Source organism: Zalophus californianus, chromosome 11, assembly GCF_009762305.2.
Source record: "Zalophus californianus isolate mZalCal1 chromosome 11, mZalCal1.pri.v2, whole genome shotgun sequence".
Classification (NCBI taxonomy): Eukaryota; Metazoa; Chordata; class Mammalia; order Carnivora; family Otariidae; genus Zalophus; species Zalophus californianus.
The window spans coordinates 59,897,936-59,917,234 of NC_045605.1; the positions used below are offsets into that span (position 1 = coordinate 59,897,936).

Genomic DNA, 19,299 nt, shown 5'->3' on the forward strand with positions numbered 1-19,299 from the left:
TTGTACTACCTTAATGATAAGGAAGCACCTAATGGACTCCTTGCAGTTCCGTTTGCTCATGATTAATACACTGTTTGGGCTGGCCAGTTTTTCATGCATGCAGCTTGACAATTGAGCACAGTCAGGCATTTGTATTAAAAACAAAAAATGAAAAAAACAAATTTAAAACTTCTTCAAATGGGTTCTAGTTCAGTTTGTTAGTATAAATTGTCATAGCTGGTTTACTGAAAACAAAACATTTAAAATTGGTTTACCTCAGGATGCTGTGCAGAAAAATGGGTGAAGGATAAACTGTCTAGACGTAGCCCCACTTAGCAGGACAGCCCTCTCGTACTTCTGGGCACCTCCACCCATGGTGAACATGACACTCATCCCGGTGGCATGCCATGTGTGTTGGTTTAGCATTGTCCCGTGTTGTCCTAGAGCGAAATGGGTGTCAGGCTGTCACCATTCACACAAATTTTTTTTTTTTAAAAGAAACCTTTACCAAGGGAGCATCTTGGGACTCTCCGTTTTTAAAACCTCCTGAACCATGACTTGGAGCCAGCAGAGTAGGTTGTGGCTGTGGACTTCAGCACAAGCATCAACAATTGCTGATCAAGAAATTACAATTTACATCCATTCCAGGTTGTAAATGCTAGTCTTTTTTTTTTATTCCAATAAAAAAAGACCCTTAACTTAAAAAAAAAAGTTTTTTTAAAAGTTTTATTTGTTTTATTTTTTATGCTTTATCAGTGGGTATACCTAAGTTGTTTTCATAAAACCTTATTTTTCATTATTATTATTTTTAAAGATTTTATTTATTTATTTGACAGAGAGAGATAGCACAAGCAGGGGGAGTGGCAGGAAGAGGAAGAAGTGGGCTCCCCGCTGAGCAGGGAGGCCGATGTGGGACTCGTGACCCAAGCCGAAGGCAGATGCTCAGCTGACTGAGCCATCCAGGCACCCCTCATTTATGATTTAAAATAAAACTTTATTTTATTTTTATTTATTTATTTTAAGAAGATTTTATTTGAGACAGAGAGAGTGCAGGAGCAAGGGGGAGGGTAGAGGGAGAAGTAGACTCCCCGCTGAGAGGGGAGCCCGAAGCAGGGGCTCGATCCCAGGACCCCAAGATTACGACCTGAAGGCAGATGCTCAACTGACTGAGCCACCCAGGCGCCCCAAAACTTTATTTTAATAAAAAAAGTCTTATACAGTAGAGGATGTTTTTTCTCCTGTACATTTTCCCTTTAGTGGCCCTTAAAAGGCAGTTCCCTTTATATTTCAGTGTTTAACAGAATGTCTCAAATCCTTTAACTCGCACATGAAAGAAAACTTCAGTCCTACTGTATAGCAAATCTCCTATGCTCCATAATATGTAATATTTTTTTTTAAATCTTAGGAAATATTTTATTTTTATTTTTTAAAAGATTTTATTTATTTCAGAGAGAGAGCCAGAGAGAGAGAGAGAGAGAAAGAGAGAGCACAAGCTAGGGGAGCATCAGAAGTAGAGGGAGAGGCAGACTCCCTGCTAAGCAGGGAGCCTGATGTAGGGCTCCATCCCAGGACCCTGAGATCATGACCTGAGCTGACAGCAGGCACTTAACCGACTGAGCCACCCAGGCGCCCCGGAAATATTTTATATATGTTGTTCAAACAACACTTGCTAACAAATGAATACAGTTTGAAAAATAGAAAAATATTGCTTTTCTTGTACTATTTAATCTCATTTTTTACTGCAGCAAGAAGGAAATAGTGTTTCACAATGATATGTGCCTTTTGTTTTTCACTATTAAGTGGGAAACCTATAAAGAGACTTTTTTTTTAAAGATTTATTTATTTATTTGAGAGAGCAAGAATGAGAGAGAGTACATGAGAGATGGGAGGGCCAGAGGGAGAAGCAGGCTCCTCGCTGAGCAGGGAGCCCGATGCGGGACTCGATCCTGAGCTGAAGGCAGTTGCTTAACCAACTGAGCCACCCAGGCGCCCTATAAAGAAACTTCTTAACTAGATTGGGTATCTCTGGACTTTAAACATCACAGAAAATGTATAGAGAGGTTTATCTGTAGATTTAATTTTTAGATATATTTTTCATCATGATAGCTTTATTTCATTATTTAATACAAGGGTCGGCAAGCTATGCCTACTTCTATAAATAAAGTTTTATTGAAACACAGCCATATTCTTTTGTTTGCATATTATCTATGGCTACTTTTATACTCAAATGGCAACATAATTTAGTTACAATAGAAAATATATGGCCTGGGGCTCCTAGATGGCTCAGTTGGTTAGGCCTGGGACTCTTTTTTTTTTTTTAAAGACCTTATTTATTTATTGAGAGAGAAAGCCAGAGAGAGAGAGAGAGAGAGAGCACAAGCAAGGGGAGCATCAGAAGCAGAGGGAGAAGCAGACATTCTGCTGAGCAGGGAGCCCAATGTGGGGCTTGATGTGGGGCTCAATCCCAGGACCCCGAGATCATGACCTGAGTGGAAGGCAGACATTTAACCCATTGAGCCACCCAGGCGCCCCCTAAGCGTGGGACTCTTGATTTCAGCTCAGGTCATGATCTCGGGGCCATGAGATAAGAGCCCTGAATCTGGCTTGGCACTCAACTGGGAGTCTGCTTGAGATTCTCTCCCTCTGCCCCTCCCATGAAGTGTGCGCCCACACACACTCTCTCTCGAAAACAAATAAATAAAGCTTAAAAAAAAAAATGTGTGGCCTGTGAGCCTAAAATATTTACTGTCTGGCCCTTCGCAGAAAATATTTGCTGACTCTGATTTAATATACCAAGGCACAGTGTACGCTGAGGATGCAACTCATTGTTAATAATAAATGTAAATCCATATTTTAAGTAGTCTCTTGATAATTTTGAATTTTTTTGGCCAACTTATTGTTTGAAGCAGTTAGATTGTTTTTACCCTTAATGTAGCTTCTAAAAAGTTATACTAGGAATAGAAGGGTCAGCTTTGTTACATACATTCCTATTGTTTATTTTTGTTTTTGATTTTAATATTATCTTCAATCCATGAGGATTGTTTTTTTATTTTTGTTTACTTATTTGCAAGAATCCCTTAAAATCATTTATCTATGTGGTGAGGGTTGGTTTGGTTGGTAAAAAAAATAAAAACCATGATACATAAGTTCATTTAATCAGATATGTATTAACTGCAGTATGTCCTAGTATCCTAAATGCAAAAGCAAATGAATGACTTCAAACACTGATGTTCTCCCTCAGACACCGTGGAGTTCCCTGTGTATCCTCAGGACATCTTGTATGTGGTAAGTGATGTGGAAACATATGCCAGACTCAGAGAGGGGATCATCCTTAGTTTGTACAGTTAATATTGGTAAAGCATAATTCTTCTATTTTAAGATTAAAAACAAATATGAAATAAGAGTTCACTTTTCTCTCTGTGCTTTCATTGGAAAGTCTTTTTTTTTTTTTTTTAAGGTTTTATTTATTTGACAGAGAGAGCACAAGCAGGGGGAGTGGCAGGCAGAGGGAGAGGGAGAAGCAGGCTCCCCGAGGAGCAGGGAGCCCGCCGCAGGGCTGGATCCCAGGACCCTGGGATCATGACCTGAGCCGAAGGCAGATGCTTAACCAACTGAGCCACCCAGGCGCCTCTCATTGGAAAGTCTTGTGCAACCCATTTTGTTCTTTTTTTTTTTAAAGATTTTATTTATTTATTTGACAGAGAGAGACACAGCGAGAAAGGGAACACAAGCAGGGGGAGTGGGAGAGGGAGAAGCAGGCTCCCCGCTGAGCAGGGAGCCCAATGCGGGACTCGATCCCAGGACCCTAGGATCATTACCTGAGCCGAAGGCAGAGGCTTAACCGACTGAGCCACCCAGGCATCCCTTGTGCAACCCATTTTGGAGATGACTGTCTTAATATATATTGTTTGTGTAAATTCTTTCTGAATGTAGACATGATTTCTGAATATAAATGCAAGTTTGTAGTGTGATAGAACGCTAAGTCCAGTAAAGAGGACCTTGTGTGGATAGTGTTGGACAGAATCTGGAAGCTGAGCAAAAGCCTCACTTAGACGCTTCATCTGTTCTTACCGTGTGTGGGCAGCTCTGTTCCAATAAGATTTTGTGTCTGCAGCTAATTAAATCAAGAATTTAACCTTAGAATGGAGAATATAGGGCCATGTCTTCTTGCCAGTCTGTACCCCACCAGAAATACTGCAGTGAGCAGAACCACCAGCTAGCAGACCTCATTAGTTGGGGATTTACTTTGTGGGACTGACAAAAGTTTAAGTATGGAGTCACACTCCTTGGGTTCAAATTCTGCACTTTTTCTTTTATCAGCTGAGTATTCTTAGACAATTTTACTTTAATCTCTCTCTGTCTCAGTTTCCTCTGATGTTAAATGGGGAGAATAGGATCCAATTTGTAAGGTTGTTATGAAAAATCAGTTATTCTATATAAAGTACTTAGAATAGTATCTGGCACATGTGAAATGCTCAATGGAATGTTTGTTAGTGTTTCACTTTTTGAAGGTTCAGCTTTTGTCAGTATCCTGAGAATATTTATTTCTCTAAGCAGACTTTCTTTTTTTTTTAATGTAAATAGTCTATTCAATTATTCTTTTTTAAATTATTAAAATATAATATATTATTTGTTTCAGAGGTACAGGTCTGTGATTCATCAGTCTTACACAATTCACAGTGCTCACCATAGCACATACCCTCCCCAATGTCTATCACCCAGCCACCTCATCCCTTCCACCCCCACCACTCCAGCAACCCTCAGTCTAAGCCAACTTTCTTAACCAAATTTATGAGGCTGATCTATAAAACAAGAATGCCAATTTTTAATTTTACCTCAAGAAATGGAACTGTCACATCTACTGGAATGCCTGTTTCGGTAGGACCAGTGCCTTTTCTCCCTTTGGGTGGCACTATGGAACACCAAATCCTAATCAGAATGATTATGGTGAACATGGAATTTGAATTATGACATTAGTTAGATGAGTGCAAGGGTAATATTTATTACCCTTTTAAGAATTTCTTCACTTAAAATGCCAGACATTCACTTTCTGTACTTGCCATAGGTTCTTTTGGGCTGATCCACTCCCCAGGGACTTTGAATCTGAAGAGCTGGTGATGTGAAACAGCAGACTGCAGTGGTGGTGGTGTTTGTAGCAGGGTGGAGCTCCTGGGACAGCAGAGGTGGTGGTGTCACAGTGGCTATGTTGTGGAGGCTAGCAGTAGTGGAGGCTAGCGGTAGTGGAGGTGTCTATGTTGTGGAGGCTAGTGGTAGTGGAGGCTAGCAGTAGTGGAGGCTAGCAGTAGTGGAGGTGTCTATGTTGTGGAGGCTAGCAGTAGTGAAGGCTAGAGGTAGTGGAGGCTAGCAGTTAGTGGAGGTGTCTATGTTGTGGAGGCTAGCAGTAGTGGAGGCTGGTGGTAGTGGAGGCTAGCGGTGGTGGATTGTGTGGGCATTGGCAGTTAGCACTCACTTGGCTTCTCTGTGCTCTGTGGAGCAGGGGAGGAATGGAACATGAGGTCTGATTACAGACTAGTTCTGCCACCTGATTTTAGGCATTGTTCTTGGCATTCATATCTGGTTTTCCACTTTTCCCGGTGAATCTGAGCTTATCTTTTAATAAGTTAGTTTTTTGCGTAGACTAGCCAGAATCAGTTTTGGTTGTTGAACTTGCAAACTAAGTTGTTCCTTCAACTGGGAACCCTGGCTGATCCAGGGGCTACAACAGCCTTGATGCAGTCACCTCACAGTAGGGATGGCAAGATCATGGGAAAGCTACTGGAACGTTTGAACTTCGTTGACTCCCTCTCTCCTTGAGAGTGTTAGAATCACTGTATTCCCAGGGCCTAGAATTGTACTTGGCATATAGCAGGTGCTCAGTAAACCTTTATGGAAGGAAATGAATGATGGGTTCATTCTGCCAATGAACCCAGTTGTGTGTCTGCCAATGTGTGTCTGTGACTTTGCTTTTTCTCAGCTTCTATAGCTGATCAACCTCCTTGATAAAGGATACATTTTTTCGGGACACCTGGGTGGCTCGGTCTGTTAAGCGTCTGCCTCCAGCTCAGGTCATGATCCCGGGGTCCTGGGATCGAGCCCTGCATTGGGCTCCTTGCTCAGCGGGCAGCCAGCTTCTCCCTCTGCCTGCCGCTCCCCCTGCTTGTGTTCTCTCTCTCTGACAAATAAATAAATAAAATTTTTAAAAAAGTATACATTTTTTCTTTAGATTATGTCAATACACATGTAATCCCGGCTTGAGAACTATTCTGTCTTTTAAACTCACTTGGTTTATCTGTGCTCTGTGAATTTTTTAGGTTAGCCCTGGGATTGTGTGATTGTGATTTGTGTGTGTGTTTGTGTGTGTGTGTGTGTGTGTGTGTGTGTAGAGGGGCACCTCACAGAGCCCCAAAGTGCCCATAAGAACTTGAATCCCTTCCTGGTATCACAGCTTTCTTGGCATTCTGGAAGCCATCACTTCTTGAGTCTTCCTCATGAGGAGTGTTGGTGGAATAAAGAAAAGACCATACAATGACAGACAGACAGATAGACACACACACGCACACACACACGCACACACTGAACTGTATTTTAACCTCAGATTTGCCACCTAATAACTTACGACTGCTGGTAGGTTTTATTCAGATATCCCGTTTTGCTTGTCCTCTGTTGCTGCCTCAGATTGGGAAAGATAGGAAATACAGGCCCTTTACTCCCTCTTTTCCTCTTTTGTTTTAAAGCAGGCAGACCTCTGCTTCAGGTCTGCCCTTTATGGGAATTGGCAATTAGCACCCACATTCTGATGCCAAGAGGTCATTTGCTTATGTTTCCTGAGCTCCTTCCTGGGTGCTCTGACATGATGACCTTCAGAGGCTGGAGGTGCGAGGACTTTGAGAGGTTGGGATGGTTTCTGCCCAGCTGCTTCCATTCTTGCCTCTCTTCCTGGTGGAGTGGCTGAGGCTGGTGGCGAGGGCAGTACCCCTGAGATCCTTCTCTAGAGCACAGTGTTTTAGACTTCGGGTTCTCATAAATCAGGGCTGGGGCTTGGAGATGAAGTGCTGTGAGCATGCTAATCAAGATCTAGGGATCATCTGGCCTAGCCTTCTTGAGTTTCAGGCGTAGACACAAGCCTGGAGAGCTGTGACTTGTGCAAGGTGACAGTCGGTCAGGGGTAGAATGAGTATCTGAAGATGCTAACAAGGGCAAATTGAAATCCCTGCAAAGGCTGAGCTCCGTCTGAGACCCACTGTAACATAAAGCTAGCAGGCTTGGGGAGGGGGAGGGACTTATTCTGTGGTTTCCTTTCCTGCATCTTGTCAAGAGTCAACACCTCACCTCTGGTTGCTTTGGTTTGTTCCCACATTTCGTTATTTAGAGTGGATCTCAGTCTGTAGTGGTCTGAAACACACCCTAGTCCTAAATTCTATGCTTGGGGCCGTAGGTTACCAAGTTTACAGACAACAGTCTTGGGCCTCTATGGACACGTGACCAGGCTATGAATAGATCTGAAGTTCCGAGAGAGCCTCAGCTCGTCCCCCACCTCCCCACTCCCAGCAGCCTGCCTGCTGGTAATTTCCTCAGTGCTCAGACAGCTAGACAGAGAATGGAAACAGGGCAATCTGCCCATCCCCTTTTAGGAGGCGATGCAGGCTCAAGTCTACATGAGTAGTCTCTGGCCTCTTGGGTCTTTGCTGTATCAGATGGAGTGAAAGTGCTTAGCATTTAGGAGGAAATAATACCCTTCTGCCCTGGTTGGGATTTTTGTTATTTTTTGATAAACCTGTGTTGGACCCTCAGTATATAAAAGGCACTGTACTAGACCCTTTACATGTGTTATCTCTACCTTCCCTACAACCTTGTGAGATGGGTATTATCCTCATTTTACAGAGATTGCTAAAACTCAGAAAGATTTACTAAGTAACCTACTGTTACACAGCTAACAACTTGAATCCAGGCCTTCTGATCTTGTCCTTTCTAAATGACAGCTTCCCTGTTTGTAACGTTCTTTAGTAAATATTGGGCTAGGATAATTGGGGTGGGCTATCCTTGGGGCCACTTGTGTTATTGATTGATCCCATATGACTTGGAGAAATGGGGATGAACCTGAGGGGACAGGGAGAAGGAAGACCTGTCAGTGTGTGAGCCACAAAGGGAGCTAAGCGGGTGGCTGTAGCGGGAGGGTACCTGCAGTATGCCACCTTAGTGAACCCAGGTCAGATAGAGGCTGTCCTGCAGGCTATTCACCATATTCCTTTATATGGTATTCAAGGCACTCAGAGGTGGGGTTTCTGCTTCAAAACCCCTACTTTATCTCTCCTTACTTCCTATCACACAGACTGTTCTTTGTTCTGTTGTTCATCCAGTCTGCTGCCATCTTCCATGCATGGGCATTTATGGGCTCTGTGAAGATTCTAGTCAAAAAGTAACTGTTGACCACTTAGGGCTGAGCAGGCAGTTTTGAATACCTAGTTACCCCAGAGTCATTTTGGACCAGAGCTCTCTCATTCATTCGTTCATTCCTTCATGTTTAGCCTTTCTAACATACTGTGTACTCCTTCTATTCCAGGCCCTGGGAATCAGTATCAGGAAAGACAGATATGGTTTGGGCTCTCCTAGAGCTTACAGAGTAGCAGGGAAGGCAAAATTGAAGCAAAGAATTACAGTGAAGTCTGATGAATGTCATGAAGTGCAAATAAGGGAAGTGATGAGAGGGTACATATTGCAAGGGAACTTTTATCTCCTTACTACCTGAGGAGATGACATTTACGTGAGACCTGAGGATTGAGAAAAATTAGCTAAGTAAATGGGGTTAAGAAAGGCAATTTTAGGCAGCAGGCAGGGTATATGCAAAGACCTGGAGGCCAGGTGAGAGGGACAAGGCCATGTCCATGTTGGGTCATTTATTAAGCAACCATTTACAGCTGATGGGTTATGTCATGTACTGTGCTAGGACTTAGGGATATAAGAAACAATCAGATGGCCCCTTCCTGTCTGGAGAAATTCAAACAGGAGCAGTGGCATCACTCCTTGGTAACCAGGGTGCTAAGGTCACCCTAAATCTTGGACTCAGTCTCCTGGGTCCCATTTGACAGGACTTAACAGCTTTAGAGAAATGGCCTGCCCTTGAGCATTTGGTGCACCTGTCAAGCAGAGAGGACGTGGACCTTAGATGCACACTTGCTTCACACTCACCAGGTCTTTGGTTGATGGGGTTCATATGCAGACAACTTGAGGTTGATTGAGGTCCAGAGATTGGTTTTTACCCCAGTAGGAACATAGTAGAGCCTTTCTGGCTGAGATGAAGTTGCCTTGGTTTTCAGAGCTCATTGTCACTGGTCTCATTTGTTATTGGGATTGAGTGGTATCAGACCCATCCATTTTCTTGAACTGATGTCTGTTGTTCCGAGTTCTGGCACTGCTGATGGACAGAAGTCTTAGGGGCTGGCTATCTTGGACAATGCAGTGCATGATTGCAGGGTGCGTCGTTCACACAGACTGTGTTATGAATGGGGCCACCCCTCCCTAGTTGTGCAACAGTGCATCATTGTGGCACTGGTTGAAGGGAGGTTATTTAAACACTGACTGTGTGCCCCGGGCTAGGTGGTTTATATTCTCTACTTCACTTAATAGTCCCAAGAATGCTCTGAGGTAAATGCTGTTAGTATCCTCATTTACAGATGAGAAGACTGAAGGTCCAGGGAAGCTAGCAAGTGGTGGCTTGGGGTTCAAGCTCTGGTCTGACTGAAGTCCATGCTTCTCCCCCACTCCCAGCTGTCTCCCAGTGTGGTTACGGACTTTAGGTCTTGCCTGTCATCTTGTTGCCATGGCTTCCTTGGCCTTGTCTACTTGGACTTATCTGCCTGGCCTCCCTGTGTCAGTAACCCGTGGATTCTCAGCATGGCCGAGGCTCAGGAATGTGCCTGCTTGGGAGATACCCTAGAGTATCTAAATTGTTTTTCCCATCCAAATTCTTGTGCATGCGTTTAGTGTGAGGCAAGGACATAACTATAGCTAAAGTCACTTTTGAGAAGTAAGTCAGCTCCAGATTTGTCGGGCCGCCTTTCTCGCTGCAGCTTCCCCAGCACTCTCAGTAGGAGAGAGACCAGGAGATGGCTCACCAGAGATGAGTCTGAGTGAAAAAGGCACTGAGACTGGTGGGATGTGATCCCCCCGGGCTTCCTGAGGGGCCTGACTGCCAGGCTCAGTTGGACCTTTGTACATTAGTAGTCCCTTTTCCAGGGGCTTATGTTCTTGTTTCTTCCTTTTAATGGAGGACCAGCCTCTTCCCCTGGGGATCCTGGAGCTGCTGACCTCAGTGTGAGAGGGTTTTTTCTTCCCTGAGCTGTCAGGGGTGTAGGAGTATGTGTGCTGTGGAGAGGGAGGTGTGTGGGGCAGAGTCTGGGGAGAGGGGGGGTGGGGAGGGATGTGTCGGCACCGCCTCACCCGCTTCTCCGCACTCTGTCTTCTCCTCTGCGCCCCCATGGAGGCTTTGCGGTCTCCGTCTTGTGTAAGAAGTAGGGTCCTAAATACCACGAGGCGGCTGCACCCACCTGTCTTGTGTTCCAGCTCCACCAGACTGCTTGCAGTGCCTGAAGCATGACAGGCTTTTTCATACATTCTGTTCCCTCTGTCAGGAATGTCCTTCCTGTCTTTACCCCCTGTATGCCCACACATCCTTCAAGACCCAGGTTAGATGTCACCTTTTCAGTGACGCTGCATTATTTTGTGCCCCCACAGCACTTTGTACCGGCCTCTGTGGTGCAGTGATTATCCACTTCCCTGTCTGCCCCCGTTTCCATGATGTAGCCTCTTGAGAGTGAGAAACAGAGTGGGTTTCATCTCTTGTTAGCAGGCACAGGGCCTGAGGGAGACTCAAGTTATCAGTAATTTTGCCTTGAACGACACTAATGCCTGAGCTGGGAGCTGGAAGCAGATGTTTGCGTACCATTCTGTTGTGCGCCTCCAGGAGCTACGAAAGGGTTCTCTTCGGTGATTCAGTGTCCTGCATGTCGTCCAGGTTCCAGAGCCCTGCCACCATGCATCACAGTGGCTGACAGGCAGAGGGAATGGTGTCGTGTGCCCCAGATGGTTATCTTTGTCTGCTTGGCCTTACCTTGCCCTTCACCCACAGTGCTCTTCGAAGCCCCTGGGCCTGACCCAGGGAATGAGTAGGGAGGAAATGCCAGAAATGAGCCACTCTTGGCATCCTGACTCCTTCACTCTCAGGTTTGGCCCTTTGGGGCAGTGCAGAGTGAGAAAATGGAAATGAACTGTTCCCTGTAATAGCAGCCGAAAGGGATCTCCTCCAGATTGTGCATACTCTCCCCGGTGTGGCGGCAGCTGCAGCTGGATCGGAGACAATCAGTTCTTCTAACCTAGCTCACTTGGCTCACCCTGAGGTTTCTCACACGGCCGCGAGCCTGAAACAAGTCCTGTTACACTTGGTTTTCCTCCATCATCAGGCCACAGACTGTGAGATTGTATATTTGTCTGCCTTCATTTTAATAGAGAAGGAAACCGAGGTCCACAGGGGGTATGGGACAAGGTCAAGGTCATTATGACTGGTATCAGCCAAGGCTGGTGGACGCTGGTCTTCCCACTCACAGCAGAAGTATAGCTCCCTTCACTATACCTTGCTGCCTCGCATATCAGTTTTCTTTTTCTATTGGTAATTCCTATAGACTGTGAACTTGGTGAGGGTGAGTCAGCTGGGAAACTGGCTATCTTGTCCTTCGGGCACTCCCGCACTCCTGCACTGGCTAGATCCAGGAGACAGTCAGGAAAGACTTGGTGAAGGACTGAATAAAAACCCAAGTTGCTCCAGGAGGACCCCATGAGCTAAGCCAGAAGAAGACTAAAGAAAGCAGATCCCTCCCAGTTTCCCTGGAATATCTTTGGTTTTGATGATGATTCCTGTGGTTTGGCTTTCCCCGTGTTAAACACAACGTTGGCTGGAGCATGGAGGAGTGTGGTTTGTAACACTGGTGTTCGATCCTTGTGAAAGCCAGATCTGTAATGAGGCTTCTGGGAACATACCACATCTGGGCTAGCCAAGGATGCCTTTGGGTCTTCAGACCCGTCCCTTGCTCCCCAGCAGCAAGCATAGGACATAGAGATTGTCTGCAGCACTGCAAATTCCATTACAGATAGATAACATTTGTCCAGTGCTTATCATGATTTCTGGAACTATTTTAGGTATTTTATAATTCTCTTAATCCTTACAATCCTCCATGAGTAGTTCCTATAATTTTTTAAAAAAACTTTTCAAAGTGACTTTATTGAGTAAATTTACACAGAGTAAAATGCACTTTTTTTTTTTTTTACTTTTTTGTTGTTTTTATTATGCACTATATTAATACACTGCATAACCTTCTAGGAGGGGTAGATGAGTATGACTGAGTTATTTTTCATCAATCAGGAAAATGCTTCCTTAATCGATATTCTCCAAACCCTTTGACACATAGTAATGATTAACTCCAGAGACCCGCCTATCTCTTTGCATCAGACTCCACTGATATGGATAATAGGCAACCTTTTTTTCCTTGCCCCCGTTACTGAACCTGTGGATGTGGGCCGTGGCTATGCCGGGGATGACCAAGCACACGGCCATGACGCCGATCCCGGGCCGGATCTCGAACCACATCGCAGCGCGGTTGCCGGAGCCAAGCCCCTTGCCTGCCCGGCCTGGTAAAGGTGACCTGGCCTCCAAAATGCACTTGTTTTAAGTGTTGACAAAGATGTACAACCTTTGTAATCTCTCCCCTGCAGTCAAGGTATAGAACATTTCCATCAATAGGTACTATTATTATCCTCATTCTAGAGGGCAGAGAACTAAAGTATAAGAGGAGTTAAGGGACATTGAAGGGATGTCCAAGGTCTCATGGCTTATAAGTGATAGCACCAGGATTTGAACCCCAGAGCCCATATTCTTGACTACCATATTGCTTTCCATCTCTTCATTTGTGGTTCAGTCATTGCCTCTCTTGTCCGGGTGGACAAGATTAAGGAGTAAGATGACTTAGGCTTAAAGTCTAAGCATTAAAGGGGTCCTGGGCAAGCGGCCCAGAGGTAGGCAGTGGGGAGGGATGAAACAGCAATCTCAGTACTAGAATCCTAGGACCCAAGCAGGCAGAGCTACTTGCCTTTTGGCCAGCCTTCACCTCTCCACGCCCTGACTAGGGAGCCTCCTAACAAGCTATAATGTAGTGCCTGAAAAGGGGACTGGCTCCTCGGTTCACATAACTGAGATGTGAAACAGAAGAATAGTCTCATTTGCTCTGAGAGTGCTGTCTGTGGTAGCCTGCATCCATTTCTGGGCTAGGCAACTCTCAGGGCCACACGGACAGGTCAGAGCATATATAAAGGAGGCACAGTGGATAGAGATCCTGAAAATCTAGTCCTTTGAAGAGGGGTTGAGGAACTAGATTTGGAAGCCCTGAAGAGAAAACATAATTGTTGCCTTCATATCCTTGAAAGGCCATTCTTTGGATGAGAGCATCAACCTGTTTTTCTCTGTGGCTTCAGAAGGCATAATTAGAGAGCCCTGTGGGTGGGACAGTATAAGCATATTTTGGAAAAATTGAGGTACAGTGGATATGACATACCTCATCAGCTTGTCATCAGCTTGGAGTACAAATAAGGTCAGATCTTTTTTCAGTAGTAAGATTGATCTCTTGAATGAGGATGAAATTATCTGAAGTTAAGTACGTCTCTCCTGGGGCCTTTCCTCTTTCTCTTTCTGAAGTATTTAAGAACTTCATAGGCTTATTTGGTCCAAAGGAGTCAGGCTTAGTTCCCAAGAGAGAACTAGAGAATCTTATTGGTCTGTTAGTGGGCCCCATTTTCAGCTTCTGTCATTGGCACACAGTGTGGCTTTTAAGAATGGCTCTCACAGTGTACTCTTTCCTTACTTAGCGTAGCCACGAGGACTTGGTTCTACACATGGTGCAGTGGTTCTTTGAGGGAGGATGACAGCACCCTTCAGTTTCACATTTGGCCTCGGCTCCACTACGCTTGAGCTCTCAGAGTGAATGCTCCTCAGTTCATATATGTATAAACTCATTCATTGGAGGAGGGAACCCCTACAATCACCAGTTGGCAGGGTCTAGAAGTATTTCTAGATTTAGCCACATTTCAGTTCCAGAACCAGCCTTCTTCTACAGTCATTTTGGTTGTAGTATTGAGCTTGAAACACCCATTCAGACTTTGTTTCCTCTGTGTGAGCACTTACTGTAGGCTCTTAATGTTCCTTTCTACCTTTAACTTGATTAGGATCTCAGTCTGTTAGGGAAATGATAATAGCATTGAACCTCAAAAGAAAGGGGTGAAGATTTCAGTCTTTTGTCCTGGAAGGGTTTTGGATCCTGCACATATGTGTGTTCATTCATTTGTATTCACTTTCTAAGGGGTATTGGGAACAGTCTTTGCCAAATCACAAAAGATCATGCTGTTTCCTTTCCCCTAGGGAATGTGTGCTTCCTTGTTTTATATTTATATGGTTAAAAAGGGACTCCCTCAAGAACAAGGGTCTGCTCCAAGGTGACTTGATGTTTCTAAGGCAGAGGGGGCTGACAACTTTAAAATGGCAGTTTCCATAACTGAAGTAGTTTGAATTATTTTTAATCTGGTCCCCTGCTGTACAAGGAGGATTTTTCAAACTACTAGAAATTCCTACCATTGGAGTGGGCCACCCAGAGATATGAGTGCTTTGACATTACAACTGTTAAACAGACTAGCTGCCTAGAGCCATTGTGAGGAAATGCTGGATTTCTTATAAGACCACCCACCATCCAGAATGAGTAAGGTTAACATCAGAAGATGTGAGAATGGGCAACTGGACCATGTAATCTAAACCTGGATTTTAAAACCCTTTCCTCCATGGGGGGGACTCTCACTAATTACCTCCACTATATCATACTAGCTTCAGCAAGGTACTGCTCTCCTTTTATGTTTGGATCCAAGTTGGGCACGGGAACTTTTCTTTATTACCATATAACTGAGCCCTGCATAGAATATTTAGACAAGAATTTTCTAAAGACTCAGGGATAGCAATAGGAAAATAAACATAGTTATTGAAACTAGATAATCTGGCTTATATTATGTTGCTTGATCTCTGGGGCACCCAGAGGATATATACACAGAAGCAGTGCCATCCTGATTATCTGGTGATGGGCTGGAAGCAAGATGAGTAATGAGTATGAGTTAGAATAAGTTGGCCTCTAAAGGGCCTTATAGCTCTGAGATTTTGTGATTCTTCTAGGGTTTCAATCCTGAAAATTCTAGAACTGACTTTGTGCTGTGACTCCTAGAAATCTTACAGGCCCAACAGGGGGTCAGGAAAGTGGGTAACTATGATGCAGTTGAGGTTACCACTGATCTCATTTCCACATTTCTCCCAACCACGGCTCTCCCCTTAGGCCAGAGGAATACAGTATGAAATACAGCCCCTTATGTTATATGTGTCTGACCGCGATTAAAAAAAAATAGCCTTATTCTTTGTCCGTGATGTTGATCTGTCCTTTCTCATTTGACCCTCTCAACACTTCGTGATATGGGCAAAAAAGTGCTTACTAAGCTCTTTTTAGAGGTGAATAAACTGAGGTCCAGAGAAGTTAAGTAGTTTGCCTGTCTAGATTACACACTAGATTGACTGGTATCCTTAGTGCCATCAAGAACTATTTGTTAAGGGACACCTGGCTGGCTCTGTGGGTTAAGCATCTGACCCTTGTTTTCAGCTCAGGTCATGACCTCGGGGTCATGAGATCGAGCCCCATGTTGGGCTCTACGCTCATTGGGGAGTCTACTTGAGATTCTGTCTCTCCCTCTTCCCTGCCAGGCCAACAACCCCTCCCCCCTCTGCTCAAGCACATGGTCTCTCTCTCAAATAAACAAATAAATCCTTTTATTTTTATTTATTTATTTGTTTGATGGAGAGAGAGCACGAACACAAGTAGGGGGAAGAAGCAGGCAGGAGAGGGAGAAGCAGGCCCCCCGCTGAGTGGGGAGCCCAACGTGGGGCTCGATCCTAGGACCCCGGGATCATGACCTGAGCCGAAGGCAGACACTTAACCGACTGAGCCACCCAGGCATCCCAACAAATAAATCTTAAAAAAAAAAGGAACTATTTGTTGAATAAATGAAGCTTAGATTCTGTCTGTCCTTGGCCAGTATTTGCTACCGCATTATTCTGAACCCTCCAGGGGCTTCCTGTGAGCATCTGAAGGATTGGCTGGTTTTTGCTGAATTTCCCTTTGGGATTCCCTCATTCTGTAGCTGAAGCTGTGTGCACTCTTTAGAGAACATCAGCCCAATTGTGTTCCCTACAGAGTGGGATGGGAAAAAACATTCCACCCACCATGGTTCTTTTTTTGTTCCTTGTTTTCTGGGATCTTCATATTGCCGACAAGAGTGACTCATAGACTGCACTATATGATTTTCTTGGTTAAGAGAACTTTTTTCTTAGCTCTAGAAGAAATTAACCAATAGTTACATATGGTTAAGATGCAGATGTTTAGCAGCTTTACCCAGAGCACAATAGATCTAACTGAGCCCAAACCTATTTGGTTCAGTAAAACTCTGCAGTCACTGTGTACCTAGCCATGTGTTAGGGATTTAGAGGAAGCCCTTGGGGTGAGGGGCTTAGAGTCCAGTTGGAGAGATAGACACATACATAAGCAGGAAAATAGTTTGAGACAATTTTAAATAAAACGCAAAGTTAAGTAGTATATGTGTAAACATTTAAATGTGGGGAGTAGGTCATAAAGGGCTTAGAAGGTATGGTGAAAAGAGTGTGTGCTTTAGAACTGTGGCTTGTTGACAGGTTAAATCCCTGAACTACTTTTTCCTTATCTGTAAAAATGGGTATAGTGATAGCAGCCTCACAGGGGTGTGAGGATTACGTGAGGTGATGTGTTCAAAGCACCAGCATAGTGACTGATGCATGGTAGGCCTTAAACCAGTGGTGATCCCCTCCCTCCCTCCCCTCCGTTTTTCTAGGAGCTTTCCTAGAGGAGCTAAGCCTGAAAGGTTGATTAGGATTTGGGGGAAGCAAGGAGGGAGGATGGCAAGCCAGGAATGAAAGGGCAGGCCTTGTGAGTGTGTCAGTCTGGTGGGAGTGGGGGGCACATGGGAAAAGCAGTGCAGAGTAAAGCTAAAGAGACAGAAGTTTGGACTTAATTTAGAAGAAGTGTATTATGGGAGGTGTATTTAAGCCCTGTACACATGTGTCTATATGTATATAAAGGTCCTTATTATACTCTGCAGCATAGTGTAGTAGTTAAGAGCTTGGACTCTAGAGCCAGACTGCTTGTCTCTAAATGCTACCACTTAGTTTACTTCTCCATGCCTTCGTTTCTGGATTGGGAAAATGGAATTGATCGTATTGATACCTTGTAGGGTTTTCATGAGGGTGAATGAGATAGATATGAAGTGCTTAGAATAGTGCCTGACACATAGTGCTACATAAATGTTAGCTGCTATAATAATAATTTAAATGATACAAAACTTTTATAAAAAGTGTATGCCCTTAGTGATGAACTCTAACAGTTAAAGAAATAAGTTCGAGGCGCCTGGGTGGCTCAGTCGGTTAAGAGTCTGACTATTGATTTTGGCTCAGGTCATCGTCTTGGGGTCCTGGGATCAAACCCTGGGTTGGGCCCTGTGTTCGGCAGGGAGTCTGCTTGAGGATTCTCTCTCTCCCTCTGCTCCTACTCCTGCTTGTGCTTTCTCTCTCTCTCTCTGAAATAAATAAATTAATTTAAAAAAGAGCTGATCCATTAACTGAGGAATGTCAGTCAACTGATGTCTGCCGTTTGAAGGCCTCTGCTAGAGGGAACAGGGTCATCAACATGGTGAGCGAGGTGAGGCCTGCATGAAGTGGTAGGAAACAAGATCTGATAAGAAGGGGCAAGACGAACTGAGGGGGGCAGTTGGCAGTGGGCTCTTGAGTTGAGGTGTGTTCCTGTTGAATCGTCTAGTATAGGACATTTGTTGCATCTGGAGGTAATTCCTGCGAGGGTTAGGCAATACAAGTGTAGGTCTTGGTCAGCCTTGTCAAAGAACTTGAGTTCCAGGGAGGGGAGTGCAGCACTGCCAAGCAGACAGTACTGCCATAGGAGGAGCATCGCTGCATACTGTTTGAGTGGATAAATGTTGTTCGAATAAAATAGAGCGGTCATTGAGGACCACTGGGGAGCCAAACGTTCCCCTCAGAGTAAGCAGTATGTGCACTGGGCTTGACAGCAGGGCAGGATTTGATGGGGGCGGTGGGGGGATGTGCATGGAGATGAGAATGGGTTTAGTGGATGATCAAGTTACCAGTGAGACTTGAACCCAGTTTCTCTATTCCGGTGAGTTCTGCAGAACAGCGCTCCTTGCAATGGCTGTGTATAACATCTAGACTGCACACAGCGATCTCATCACGTGGGCTGCAAAAGTAGCTCTGATTTCCTGGGAAGAGTGGCCTGTGGTGCTTGGGTGGCACCTCACCAGCTTCTTTGCTGATTTGCAAGTCCCACTAGGGTCAGCCTGGGCTGGTGTTCTATGCAGTTGGGGTGGGGGATAGGAAGCTACCCTCTTCCATTGGGATAGTGCTTCCAGAAAGTGCCTGAGGACCTTCCCCCTCACCCTTCCTTCCAGTGCTGCTTGTGCTTTGTGCCTTGGCTGGGCCTGGCTGGAACATGGGTTTGGTGATGGGTGGGTAAGGTGGCAGGGACTGTTGGATTTTCTGCTTCCACTAAATGAACTGTGGTTTGTTATGACCTATTTGCTTTGCTCTGTATTTGTGCTGCATTAAAGGATTTTTGTCTTCATCTTGACCAGCTCAAAGTTAAACCACTAGAGGTTTTCATTTGAACTGGACCATTTCTCATTTTAGCTGGCTTTTAAGCTTTAAGTCTTTTTTTTTTTTTAATTTAGGATTTTATTTATTTATCTGAGAGAGAGCATGAGGTAGGGAGAGGGAGAAGGAGAAGCAGACTCCCCGCTGAGCAAGGAGCCCGATGTGGGACTCGATCCCAGGACCCTGGGATCATGACCTGAGCTGAAGGCAGACGCTTAACCAACTGAGCCACCCGGGTGCCCCAAGTTTTAAGTCTTAAGACCATTAATGGTGGTCTCCACCAGCAGAGCTTTTTGTGAGGTAAGGTGGCTCAGGCTGCTGGGAGCCAGTTTGCAAGGAAAGCAGCAGAAGTGTGCATGCACAAGATAGAGAAGTCTCCCTCAAGCTTATGCTCAGTGCTTTGGGTCTGTGTGAGTGCAGAGTGGAGCTAGGTGTATTACAGAGTTTGATGGTTTTCCCTGGAGCAGATACCCCAGAGGTATAATATT

At 44.8% G+C, this 19,299-nt stretch overlaps 2 protein-coding genes across 5 annotated transcripts in view; one reads left to right on the top strand and one right to left on the bottom strand.

Annotated features, from left to right (window-relative positions):
• STIM1 (stromal interaction molecule 1) overlaps positions 1 to 19,299 on the top strand; it is a 192,224-nt gene that overhangs the window by 66,289 nt on the left and 106,636 nt on the right. The window lies entirely within an intron of this gene.
• On the bottom strand, positions 12,397 to 12,616 carry LOC113914078 (NADH dehydrogenase [ubiquinone] 1 alpha subcomplex subunit 1-like). Its single transcript, XM_035722679.1, has one exon. The coding sequence runs from the start codon at positions 12,614 to 12,616 to the stop codon at positions 12,404 to 12,406; it is 213 nt and encodes a 70-aa protein (XP_035578572.1). The 3' UTR covers positions 12,397 to 12,403.